The sequence below is a fragment of the Prosopis cineraria genome, unplaced genomic scaffold (assembly GCF_029017545.1).
Source record: "Prosopis cineraria cultivar Desert tree isolate PC_DT_omini unplaced genomic scaffold, ASM2901754v1 PC2, whole genome shotgun sequence".
NCBI lineage: Eukaryota > Viridiplantae > Streptophyta > Magnoliopsida > Fabales > Fabaceae > Prosopis > Prosopis cineraria.
The window spans coordinates 9,963,800-9,976,270 of NW_026555333.1; the positions used below are offsets into that span (position 1 = coordinate 9,963,800).

The window sequence follows — 12,471 nt, forward strand, 5'->3', positions numbered from 1 at the left end:
TTTATAAAATAAAGAGAAAATAAAAGATTTAGTTTTATTTATCGGACATTTGTTAATTTTCAATGTTCCCATTTATATTTTTATTTTTATTAAATACTTTAAATAAAAATATTAGTAATGAAATTTAAAAATATTTATTAGGAATGAAGAAAAAAACTTGTTAAATTTTAATATAAAATTAATGAGATTTAATTTTTTTAATTTTAATAAAATATGTTAAAAATAACTATAAATAGAATTAGAAGAAGTACGTGAGCCTAGAAATCCAACAAAACACTTGTTTAAAGGGAGGTGATTCTCTCATACTCCCCTCCTCCTGGTTCTCATTTTGCCCTCATAAGGACAGGAATTTTTTTTTTTTTTACTTTTCTTTAAATTTATCACTCACCTGTCCATGGCCTCCAGCCCTCCACGTGAAACCACGATAAAAACCAGGAAGAGGGGAGTCGGAAAGAACCTGCTCCTTTATTTAATTTTGAGCTTTTGATTTTGGGCTATCAAAAAATATTATTCTTTTTGTCTCAAATTATAACACAATTTTAAATAAAATTATATATATTAATAAAATTTATTAAATACCCTTTATAATTTTATTTTTTAAAATAAAAATAAAATTTTAAAAAAATACCATTCATTTAACAAATATTAAGGAGAGAAAATATAATAAGAAAGGTAATATTAAAAAAGTATTATTAATAAATTTTACTTTTATTAAAGTGTTTTATATTTTAAATTGTCAAAAGTTTAAAAAAATATCTTATAATTTAAAATGAAGGGGTAAATTATATATTGGGCTGTGATATGGGATTCATAATCAATACACAAATTATGGATTTTAAAATGTCTCTCTCTCTCTCTCGTATATATAATATGTTTTACTTAGCTTGAAGCAAACAATAAAGTTGCCCCGGCCCGGAAGTAGCTAAAATAAAAATATTGATTCCAAAATTGGTACGTGAGTTTTGGAAGATTTGCTTTTGAAGAATCAAATTGAACATCCCAACCCCTTACTATAATTTATTTAATTAAATGAACCAGTTTAATAAAGAGCAGCAATAATTACCCAATATCAGATGATTATGGACGTAGGTTTGGTAATTGATTGAGTTTGTTTACTTCCTCTAATCTTATTTGTAAATCATTTTTAACATGTTGTATCAAAATTAAAAAAATGTTAAATCTCATGAACTTTGTTTTAAATGTTAATGAGTTTTTACCTTTATAATAAGGACAATAATTTAATAATTTTTTTGATATTTCATAAGGGTAAAAATATAAAAATAAACATAAAAAATAGTAAATTGTTTTATAAATAGGATTAATCTTCTATCTGTCCTATGAATAAAACCAAGAAAGTACTAGTTAATTCTATATAATGCAGACCTTAAAATAAAAAGATTCCAACAACTTCCTCAAAAAATCACAAAAACGCTCGAGAAAAGAACGTAGAATAAGATGATATGGATGATGGCGATGTAATGATGAAAATAAAGAAAGGAGGGACCATGGGCCCATTTGGTGGCAACTCTCTCTGCCCTTGTTCCTATAAGAATCCAGATTCCAGAGTGTTCCTACGCGTAACTAAAAGCAACTTGCTAGGCCAGGTCTCATCCATTCCCAAACTTACCTCCCACGCCAGCTGTTCACCTTCCTCGCTCCTACTCTACTCCTCTTCTCCACAACCTCTCGTCCTTATCTCCCAATTTCCCTTTCTTCGACTCACTTGCTTTTTCATGAAGTATTCAAACTGAAACTTTTTTGTGATGAAAAAGGCATAAAGTAGCATTGCCATTGGCGCGACTAAGATTAGCCCATATCCGTCAGAAAGAGATTGACATAGAGGGTGGTTGAGTTAAAAAATAAATAAATAAATAAATAAACAAACAAAGAAGATTCATTGGAGAGTTGAGAGCATACACTGTTTGCCCAGTCATTCCTATAGCTGTAAACAGGGTTATTAACTGCACTGTTTAAACGTAATACCATGCTTTGTCTTGTCCTTTTTGATAACTTTGAGGAACACGTACATGCATGATCCGTCCGCATCATGGAATCAAACATACACATGTACATGGTTCTCCTACTTTATCTGGGAATCCCGGGCTGTCTCACAAGAACCATGTTCATGACTCTCGCACTTGCAAACTGTCGAGATGACATTATGCAAAACGGTGTTTTTATTTCTTTGAAATGGATTGCCTTTGCCGTAAAGACGAGGGAGTCCGGATTTGATGGAGCTTGACGCGCAAGGTTGTCTCGGGTCGTTCTAGTATGATGATCATCGATCATCGATCATCGTAGCGGCGGGTTTTGGAGAAACGGGGATGGAAGATCCGGTTGGCGCCAGGTGGAAAGACAGATCAAAGGCAGAGAAACCACGAGCAGATGCCACGTACGTACCTCCCCTAGCTAAAAGCAAATAACAAGCCATACAATACAACCAATATGGCAGGCAATATGCCAATAAGAATGGCGCATCGTGCCCTCCCTAGCCAGCTGTCGCTCGCTTGCATCTCTGTGAAGTTACTAGTCAGTAATAAATTCTCCAACAGTAACATCTTCCTAAGTTCTCACCCAACCCTTCCTCGTTACTATAAATACCTGTCTCCTTCCTTCCTTCCTTCCTCCAATCTCAATCACACTCCAAACATATCCTCAGTTACAGTGTCTCTGGGATAAAGCAACAAGATGAAGCTGCTCTTTGCAACTCTCCTCCTGGCCTGCCTTGTTCTGAGTTCCTCTTTCATTGAGGTCACCATGGCTGGTTCACGTAAGCCAAGCTCTCCTTAATTCACTCGTTATTTCTAATTTTTCTTTTCCTTTGCATAGAACGGTTTACATATACACTGATCTGCTGTGTTGTGGATTAATATATGTATATATTTAGCGTTCTGCGATTCCAAATGCGGGCAGAGATGTTCGAAAGCTGGAAGACAGGACAGATGTTTGAGGTTCTGTGGGATCTGCTGCGAAAAGTGCAATTGCGTGCCTTCTGGGACTTATGGCAACAAGCATGAGTGTCCTTGCTACAGAGATCTCAAGAACTCCAAGGGCAAGCCAAAATGCCCTTGATCATATATCGCCATACATATTTGGCCGTGGACCCCAAACATGTTATTGAGTTATTTAGTACAATTTGATATTCTACACTTCCATATGTTTAGTAATTTGGTTGTAACTAGGATTTTGGGTCTGTCTGAATAATGCTCCGATCGTTGGGTTATGCATACTCTTATAATCTAATGTAAACTACGTCTCTCTTTGGTAATGAATAAATAAGTGCCTTTCTATGGGTTGTCGCCCACTCATACATAAGTTAATAGAAGTTACTCCCACTAGTTTACTCCCTTTAATCACATTTATAGGATAAAAAAAAATTTATTGATCTTATTTACAAGTTACTTTATTAATTTTTTATTATAAATTTTTTTACTTAACTTTCGTTTAAATTTTAAAAAAAGAGAGAAAATATATTATTAAAATATATATTTAATAAAAATAAATTTAAAAATTATTAAATTTTTAAATAGAATTAATGAGTTTTAATTTTTTTATTGTGATAAATATATTAAAAGTAGTTTATAAACAAGAGAAATTAGAAAACTGGTTCCCAACCAACAAAGCAGGCTTTGGAAAATGGTTGAAGAAAATCTTTTTGTTTACACAATCTTTTTGTTTACACTAGGAGTTCTTTTTTATCTTCTTGCCAACCAAAAACGCAGCGAATGCAAAATGGGCCAATGACCTTGTCCTTTTACGCCAATTAACCTTCTTTCCTGAGTACTTCGGAACCTTCTAGTCAGTCTTGGCGTTTTCTGCTTTTCGGCAAGTGACGAGAGAGGAAACGAAAATACAGTATAGGATGATAATCATTACATTATTATTTATTTTTTTTTATATTTTTCATTCTAGTTCAATCTACTGATATATGTAATATGAAAAATTTATATAATCGTATTTTTAAGGAAAAATGACAATTATATTTTACTAAAATGTATAAATAATAATTTAATTTTTTTAAATGTTATAATTTTTTTAAAGTCTCTAAAAGCTTTCCTCTCATCAATAAATTTATATAAATTATTAAATTATTTTTTAAAAATAAATTATTCATAAATTTTATTTAATTATTCATAAGTTTTTTCTTATATTCGCAACAATGCAACAGTAAATAAAAAAATTAATATGCAAAGTTGTAACTTATTATTGTATTGTTGTGAATATAAGAAGGAAAGTTATGAATATTTAAATAAAATTTGTGAATTATTTATTTTTAACAAAAATAATTTAATATTTTATATAAATTTATTGATGATAAAAAAAATTTTAAAATTTTAAAAAAAGTATTGCATTTTAAAAAATTAAATTATTATTTATCCATCTCAGATAGATTTTAATGTCATTTTTTCTGTTTTTAATTATTAAAGAATGTATAATGTGAACTGTTTGGCGTCCTTAATTTAATCCAAGGAAAATAGGTGAAGGTTTTCTTATTGGTCTGGTTGGGGAAAGCAGTCTAATGTCTATGATGACCAACACCACAAGCTGTCACGCACAACAGTCTTTAAGTTATTCTTATTCTGATTCTATTCATAAGGTTAAAAAAATTATATCATATTTATAAATCATATTATTAAATTTTTATTAAATTTCAAAATATATATATTTAATAAAAATAAAATTTAAAATTTATTAAATTTTAAAATAGAGTAAATAAGTTTTAATATTTTTTTAATATTAATTAAATATATTAAAAATAATTTATAAATAAAAATAGAGGAATAATATTTAAGCCTAAATATATTTCCTTTCATCCTTAATAACAGATATACTTTTAAAGGTAAGACTTATATATTTAATATACTTTCATCCAATCTAATTAAGACATGTAAATTTTAATATGTTAATAATATTAATAAAAAAAATTATTATAAAATAAATAATTTATAATAGATACACTTATTTTGATTTAATTAAAAATAAATATCTTAAATATATATGGTTAAGTATATAAATTTTTGCTACTTTTAACTAAATAACATGAATCGAAATGAGACGTTACAATTAGCTAACACTTTAATTAAAGAAAAACGGATGATAACATCATAATTTAAAATACATCCTATATCCAAGGGTAAAACCAGGCTTTAGGTTGATAGGGGGCAACTTTTTTTTAAATACAATCTCTTTATTAAAAATATATTATATTTTTAATTAAATTATACATTTTAATAAGTTAAATATTTGTCTTTAAATTAATATTATTTTTCATATTTTTCCTTATTTAATAAAATACAGAAAAATTATCTTCAGATCTCACATAAATCACGTCCAACATGCTTTATCAAATTTAATTTTTTTTTAAATTCATTAAAATTTAATAAGTTTTTAATTTCATCTCTATTAAATATGCTTACTTTTATTTTGGTAACATTAAATATGCATATTTCAATAGCATACTTCTCTCACTAATATTTACTCTCTTGGTTTAAAAATGTAATGCATTTTAATCAAATCTCACCCCATAATAAAGTAATTAATTATCTTTAAATTAACATTATCTTTTCATATTTACTCTTATATAATAAAGTATTTTGCTTTAAAATAAATATAAAGTAATTTATTTATCATAGACACTTTTATAAAAATAATAATTATACCTTAAAATATAAAAAATACTTTAAATTTTTTAACAGAAAGAATAATAAAAGATAAAAAAATTATAATAAAAATGTTAATGACATGAGTTATAAACTAGAAAAAAAAAAAAAAACTATGTTCTTTTATCCCATAAGTAGAAGAAAAGGGAATATTATAGGTGGTCGAGGTTTTTTATAAAACTACTCTCTTCGTTAAAAAATATAAGACATTTTTATCGAATCTCACCTTTTAGTAAATTGATTATCTACTTTTCAACTAACTCTATCTTTTCATATTTACTCTTATTAAATACTCTATAATAACATAAAGTTATTATTAATAGAGACATTTTTTTAAAAAAAGTAATGATTAACTTCAAAAAATTAAAAATAAATTATATTTTTAAATATTTAATTTTTTAAAAATATTTTATATTTTTAAATTACCGGAGTAAATGTTTGGAGACCCATATTACACACAGGTTCCGCCACTGCCTCCATCTTTCGCAAAGTAAAAGAGTCATATTAAAAGCCGGAAAATCGCTAATAGGGCCCATGTGGGTTACGGTTATGTGCTCCACTACCCTATCCTGCAAGAGAAAGACCCACATGTTTGTCAAAATCGATTTCATTCTGACACTAGTTAATATTAATTTCACACTTCAAATTTCATGCGGAAAGTAGAACATAGGTGCAAATGAGGAAACTCAATTTTTTTTTTTTTAAAGGCTGACTCGAGTTTAGCTTTGATTGTTTAATCAGATATAATATTTGTCTTTATCAGGTATCTTTATCATTTGCATACTTACGTTAGGACCGCAATATTTGGTATCCCTTGTGTCAGGAATTAGTATATCTGTACCACCCGTGCCCCTACTATTTAATTGGCCCATTGATTTGGCCCAAGAAAAAAAATGGCACATTGAATATTAGAAATCAATTAAGGTCTGAGATAGAACCGATCATGTTGGGCAGAAATTGGTGATGAGCACCAAAATCTGAATCATTTAGATTAAATCTAGAAGGTTCATGTTAATTTTTATTTTTTTAAAAAATTATTTTAAATGATGTAAAATTCAAGATAGAGATAATCTTTTTAACTATTATTTTATTAAAAAAATGAAGTATAGAAGACAATAAGCAGACATCAGCTACATCATGGTTCAAAAAGGTAGTAGCAATTTGTTAACCATCATCGTCCATCTCGTTGGCAACAAGTGGAAATTCTAAATATGAGTCATGACGAAAAACATTATCTTTAAGCACGATTTTGCCATACTGATTGTTGCACGACAGCTCACTCAAATTAAACAAACTCATTCTATACTATAAGTCAAGAACACGGAATAAAAAAAACTAGTAAGAATAAACTCATGAACACAACAACAAAGCAGGATTGGAGAGGAGGAGGAATAGATATAAAGCTCAAAGGTTGGTGCAAGTTGCTCTTGCTACATGCAAGCCTTTATATAGGCTATGATCCGAACACAAACGTTGGACACTTAAGATGCCAAATTAAAGACCATAAACACAATCATGCACGGGCCACGAGCATGAACTACCATAAAACCAAAAAACTAATGACATTCACATTTGAATTTCAAACAACCAAATTTAAAGGTTGTCAGTTCTAGATTAACTTGCACCTAAAAGGATGAATCAACTAATTTTAACTGCAACTACCCTACACTAGCTTATATTATGTAGACAAGCTTACTTCTCTTGCAAACTCACTTACTAACCCATGTTCATTTCTTGATACTTACACCCTTGGAGTTCCTTTTATGTGAGCAATTTAGGATTTATCATTTTGACACATCATTCAATTATTACAACACATCATGCCTTCAATTTGTTCACCATCGTAGGCGGAGTCAGTCTGTTACTTCGGTTAGAGTTTTCAGTTCTAGCAGCCCGCTTGTGAGTGCACACTAACCGATGAATGGCACCAATGAGATTATGACCAACAGTAATTTAGACAAAATCAAAGCAACCTACTCCTTGTTGAATATCGTCTAACCCCTACAACTGATCTCTGTGCTCTCCCCAGCCACCCTCGGCTTGGAAAATCTACTCTGTCCCCTCTTGAAATCATTGTTTTGACTGTTACATACAATTTGTCTACATCAAAGAATATTGAAGCAGTTTACATGTTGTATGAAAAGAATAAGTCATGCAATGCTGTAATGCTGCACAGTCCACATCTTCCAAGGAAAAGGATATTCTCATCTTGTCAACATGGAAGGTAACCGGCGCAACTCTCTTGAAAAAATGTTAAGTCCGGTTGACTAAAATGTTCTCAATTGTCCAACCTCGTGCTCCCCTTGGTGCGTGTGCCAAGGCTGGAGACACTGCAAAGCATTCTTCTTGATGTAAAAAGCAAAAGTCCACATGTAAGATTGTCTAGAAGGAGTTTGCAGCAATAGTTCTTTCCAGTCTCTTTCATGACGCATGAATTTGACTCAAATCTCAGAAAAAGGAAATCTCTTGGCAAGTAGAGTAACCCAAGAAAAAGGAAGAGCACCACTTAGGGAAATCAAATATACAATGAATGCTACATAAGCAGCTGTGCAGGAGCATACTACAAAACCAAACAGCAGACCGTTCACTTCCGAAAGGAAGAAATCTAACAATAGATAGCCATTGATCACCATTATCAGCGCAGCAATAGTCCACGCTACCCTCTACAAAAAAAAAAAAATAATAATAATAATAATAATAAAGGATGAAAGGACATTATAAACAAAAATAAGATGATTTTAAATGCCCAAAATCAGTTTCCTGAACTACCGAGTTAATAAGCAACGCTATAACCTGACATTAAAGCAGCTCATGAACATGAAATAACAGGGAATCATTTATGATCTGAGGAGCACATCTTGGCAGAAGAGTAGTACCTCTAAAGACTTCTCCTTTGGATTGGCATCGATATTTTTATAGTAATAGTCACATTTTCCAAGTAATTTATTTTTAACCATGCAGAATCAGTTGATTTCCAATTAAATATAATCAGAGCACTTAAGCTCAATGTTTGATAGAAACTTACAACAATTTTCAATGCCTAATTACAAAAAAACTGAAACAATAACAGAAAGGGTAACATAGATCAAGCCCAAGATAAAAGTCCAGACTAAACATGACAAACAAACACAACCGAGTAAAGACAGAACTTCAAGGATGAACTAAAATGGTGAGGAAAATTGGAACCAATTACACTTGAGCTTTGGCAAAACAAGATGGGTCATATCACACAGACATAATTTCCACATAGCAAACGGTGTATGCAAACATTATGATCCATCTATATAAATGCATATAGCCAAAGACATAATAATAGTTTCCAAGATTTGATTATTAAGATCTCCCAGCACTGTTATCTAAACAAAGAATCACCTGAAAATCCTAACGGTGGCTGCGAACAACAATCTAAAAGGGAAGATTTTATCTCCTTTCTTTGACATTCAATTCATTGTGACTCTTATAACTTATTAAAACCAAGTTCTCCAAAAAAAAAAAATGTAAACACAACTTCACACAACAAAGGATGCAGGAACTTGCTCAAGAGATCTTAAAAATTGGATGAAATGAACAAATAATGACAAGAAATACGCACCTCAAGAACAAGTCCAATCCTAAAGGTCCCCATGACCTGCTCTTTAGAGACCAAGGTGAGCAGAGGGATAAGTGCAAACGGAATTTGCATTGACTGAAGCACATTCAGCCACTCATTCAGAATGTCCAATGATGCTTCGGATGTATTAAAAATAATAGCAACAACCATAGTTGGCAGAATTGCACAACTTCGAGTGATTAATGCCCTTAACCATTTCTTTAGCCGAAGGTTGAGAAAACCTCCCATAATGAACTGCCCAGCATATGTGCCAGTAATGGTGCTACTCTGTCCAGCTGCCAATAACCCAATACCCCATATATAAAGAATTGGGAAGAGCCCTCCTCCATACTTTTCCTGAAGATACTGCCCTGCATTAACCAATCCTATGCTATTGGCCTGCTTTGAACCGTAAAACCCCTTAGCAAAAACTGTTGTGACAAATAGGTTAATGATGAAGGAGACTGAAAGAGCAACTGTTGACTCAATGGTATAGTATTTAAGAGCCTCCTGCACCTGGCCTTTCTTACGGAGATCAACTTCCCTTGACTGAACCAAAGCAGAATGCAAGAACACGTTGTGAGGCATTATTACACAACCCACAACCCCCACAGCCTGGCGTATTGTTTTTGAGCTAAGTCTTGGAACTAAAATACCTGCAGGAAGGATGAAACATAGTTATACCATGAACATACCAAGAACAGTAAAATCCTTTTCTTTGTGAACAGCGCAGGGGACGGTGCAGCAATTATACAGAAGAAACATATTTTTGCCATATTCACACTCCATTATTAGATAAATACCCATCAAGAGTTCTTTTCCACTAGGTTTGGTGTCACCAAACATCCAGGCAAAAGAAATGGCCATTGTCCCAATGAGAACTGCAAAAACAGCTTCCAGCTTCCTTACTCCATAATTCTCAAGAAATAAAAAGACAAAACTGTTCAGCACAGAGAAAACAAACCAAAGTTAGACATATTTAGACATAAAAAGTAAGATGTTCCCAAGCAATTGATCACAAGACTTATATAAACTAGAGCCAGAAAATAGAAACCAGGGAAGGACAATTGATCTAAGAGGAGAAGAACTGGTAAATAACGGTTCTCCGACAAAAACTCAATTGTGAACTACAACAATCATATACACCTTTAGTTGTTACCGCTGAATCTAAAACTGTATGAATTACAAAGCAGGATCAATGTTTAAAATTTTTGGTGAGCTAAGGCAGCTCAATTGGAAGGCATAGGGATTCCATAATTAAAGAGTTAAATTAAAAGAAATAAGATGTGGTCCGATGAGAAGTTTGAAAATAAACACACCAAGTTGTTGCAGATAAGCAATGTTCTAACAAAACCATCACAGAAGAAGAACCACCAAAGTAGAAAGAGAAAGAGAGAGGTTGGAACAGAATCGATAATATCATTATAAAGGATGCAAGATACAGCAGAAAATTTTGGACATTGAATATGAACTTAAACATGAGTCCTAGAGAAAGGCGTGATCAGTTGCTCGACTTGTCACCGATATATGTTCTAGAGACTTTTGATATATCAGAGATAGAAGTATTACAAAATGGATTAGCAGTCATTTAAGAAAATTTGTACTCAGAGGACCTTAATAATTACATTTTCATGTCTTTTTTATGAGTTGAAGTCTTGAATCATGATGGTTATGATCTTTAACAAAATTTGTACTCTTGGCATGTGTTTCATGTGTAAAATTAGGCATCCTTACAGCCTTTGCTAGTGCTGCAATCATCAGAAATGTTGCTTTAGATTGTCTTCTCTATTTCATTTTTAAAGTCTATATGCTTAATTTTGACACTGAAATTGAAAATTTCTTTCATCCCTTTTTTTTGGGCGGGGGATTCTTTTGAGCTTCCAAGCGTTAATGGTTGTACTTCTAAGTTCTTAACATACGGAATGAATTAAGAATTGTGAACTCCTACACAAATGCATATATAACGTCTAAGCTGAATCCAGAATCTTCGACTACAATTACCAGTTGCTCCATTAGATCCGTACAAATCAGCATATAACGTGACCAAAAATCTGTGGATAAAGAGCCTTCATTCCCTACATATTGGTGATATTCCTTTTTGCCTTACCATAATAAAAATCTCATTTTTCGTTAAAATAAACAACGATACTCACTGCTGGCCAAAGTCCGTTTAATTTGGAAGTTCAAACCCGGCAAGAAATCGCTGTGTAATTAGCACGGTTCTCAGAACTTAAACAAACAATATGACGCCTTGTGAGATTTGAAACCGCAGAAGGATAAGCTTTTTGACCAAACAGTATAAAAGATGCAAGAGCCTACCAATCGGAAGCAGTAATCACGACTCCCGCCCAAAGGGGCAATACCCCATGGCTAAGAATTTGAATAGCGATGGCACTCCCAATGACCTCTTGAATATCAGCACCAATCAAGGCCAGCTCGGCCATGAACCACAGCACCAACCTAGCCCACGTAGGATATTCGTCTCTGCACAGCTCCGCCAGGTGCCGGCCTGTGACCACCCCGATCCTTGCGGAAAGAAGCTGGATCATCAAACCCATGATGGTGGCCCACATCAATAGCCAGAGCAGGGAGTAGCCGGCAATGGCTCCAGACTGGAGATCCCCTTCGAGATTTCCCGGATCCAGAAAAGCTATGCTCATCAAGAAACCCGGTCCCATGAATAGCCATAGCTTCTTCCACGAGAAAGATGGCACCGTCGTCGAATCCTTATCGTCGATAGAGTTTAAATCTACTATGAGAATTTTCTCCCCTGCCTCATAAGCGGCCTCGTCGTCGTCCAGTGACGAAGTCTGGGATTCAGATTGGGGTTGAAGCAAGCGGTTGGCTTCTTCGTCCTTGTCGTCTTCTGGAGACTCATCTTCTCGTGAGTGCGGGGTCATTGCCAAGCTGCGAGGAGAGTGCTTAAATTAAAGGTCTATAAATGCTAGGTTTATTCAATTTAAATTTCCGGCAGGTTTGGAAAGGAGCAGTGTGCAATTATGGCGTGCGTTATATTGTAGGGCTGTGGAGGTGGAGGTGGACGACCAGCTGCCGCCGTGAATTGCAGAATTTATAACCGTCTCATGGAGCCGAATCACCAAATGGCGTGGAGTGCCCCAATAGCAACCCGACACGTAAAGGATGACGGGCTAAATTTGTGACTCGGAGAAGCTTTGGTGGCGTGTTACCATATATGTTGCCATAAAATGATCAAAGTCATGT

General features: G+C 33.0%; 2 protein-coding genes across 3 annotated transcripts; one reads left to right on the forward strand and one right to left on the reverse strand.

Moving 5' to 3' along the window:
• Positions 1–2,608: 2,608 nt before the first annotated feature.
• LOC129303907 (peamaclein) lies at positions 2,609–3,290 on the forward strand. The gene is made up of 2 exons (XM_054943493.1): positions 2,609–2,770; positions 2,888–3,290. Exons 1-2 carry the CDS (start codon positions 2,689–2,691, stop codon positions 3,070–3,072), a joined length of 267 nt encoding a protein of 88 aa, XP_054799468.1. The 5' UTR covers positions 2,609–2,688; the 3' UTR covers positions 3,073–3,290.
• A 4,306-nt stretch (positions 3,291–7,596) lies between these two features.
• On the reverse strand, positions 7,597–12,471 carry LOC129302874 (metal transporter Nramp2-like). Of its 2 annotated transcripts, XM_054941752.1 has the most exons (5): positions 11,569–12,471; positions 10,053–10,189; positions 9,766–9,905; positions 9,253–9,648; positions 7,597–8,323 (listed from the first exon to the last, which is right to left on the reverse strand). In XM_054941752.1, the coding sequence occupies exons 1-5, from the start codon at positions 12,147–12,149 to the stop codon at positions 8,102–8,104; spliced, it is 1,476 nt and encodes a 491-aa protein (XP_054797727.1). In that variant the 5' UTR covers positions 12,150–12,471; the 3' UTR covers positions 7,597–8,101. The 2 variants fall into 2 exon arrangements, with proteins under 2 accessions (XP_054797727.1, XP_054797726.1); XM_054941751.1 differs by having other exon boundaries at positions 9,253–9,905; positions 11,569–12,469.

Bases quoted from the DNA above. Each gene is read 5' to 3' on its own strand.
- LOC129303907 (XM_054943493.1), top strand. From the start codon at position 2,689: ATGAAGCTGCTCTTTGCAACTCTCCTCCTGGCCTGCCTTGTTCTGAGT. The intron at 2,771-2,887 runs GTAAGCCAAGCT...GTATATATTTAG, and splicing joins GGTCACCATGGCTGGTTCAC to CGTTCTGCGATTCCAAATGC.
- LOC129302874 (XM_054941751.1), bottom strand. From the start codon at position 12,149: ATGACCCCGCACTCACGAGAAGATGAGTCTCCAGAAGACGACAAGGAC. The intron at 10,190-11,568 runs GTAGGCTCTTGC...TGTGCTGAACAG, and splicing joins GTGATTACTGCTTCCGATTG to TTTTGTCTTTTTATTTCTTG. The intron at 8,324-9,252 runs GTGCGTATTTCT...TTTTTTTTGTAG, and splicing joins GGATTGGACTTGTTCTTGAG to AGGGTAGCGTGGACTATTGC.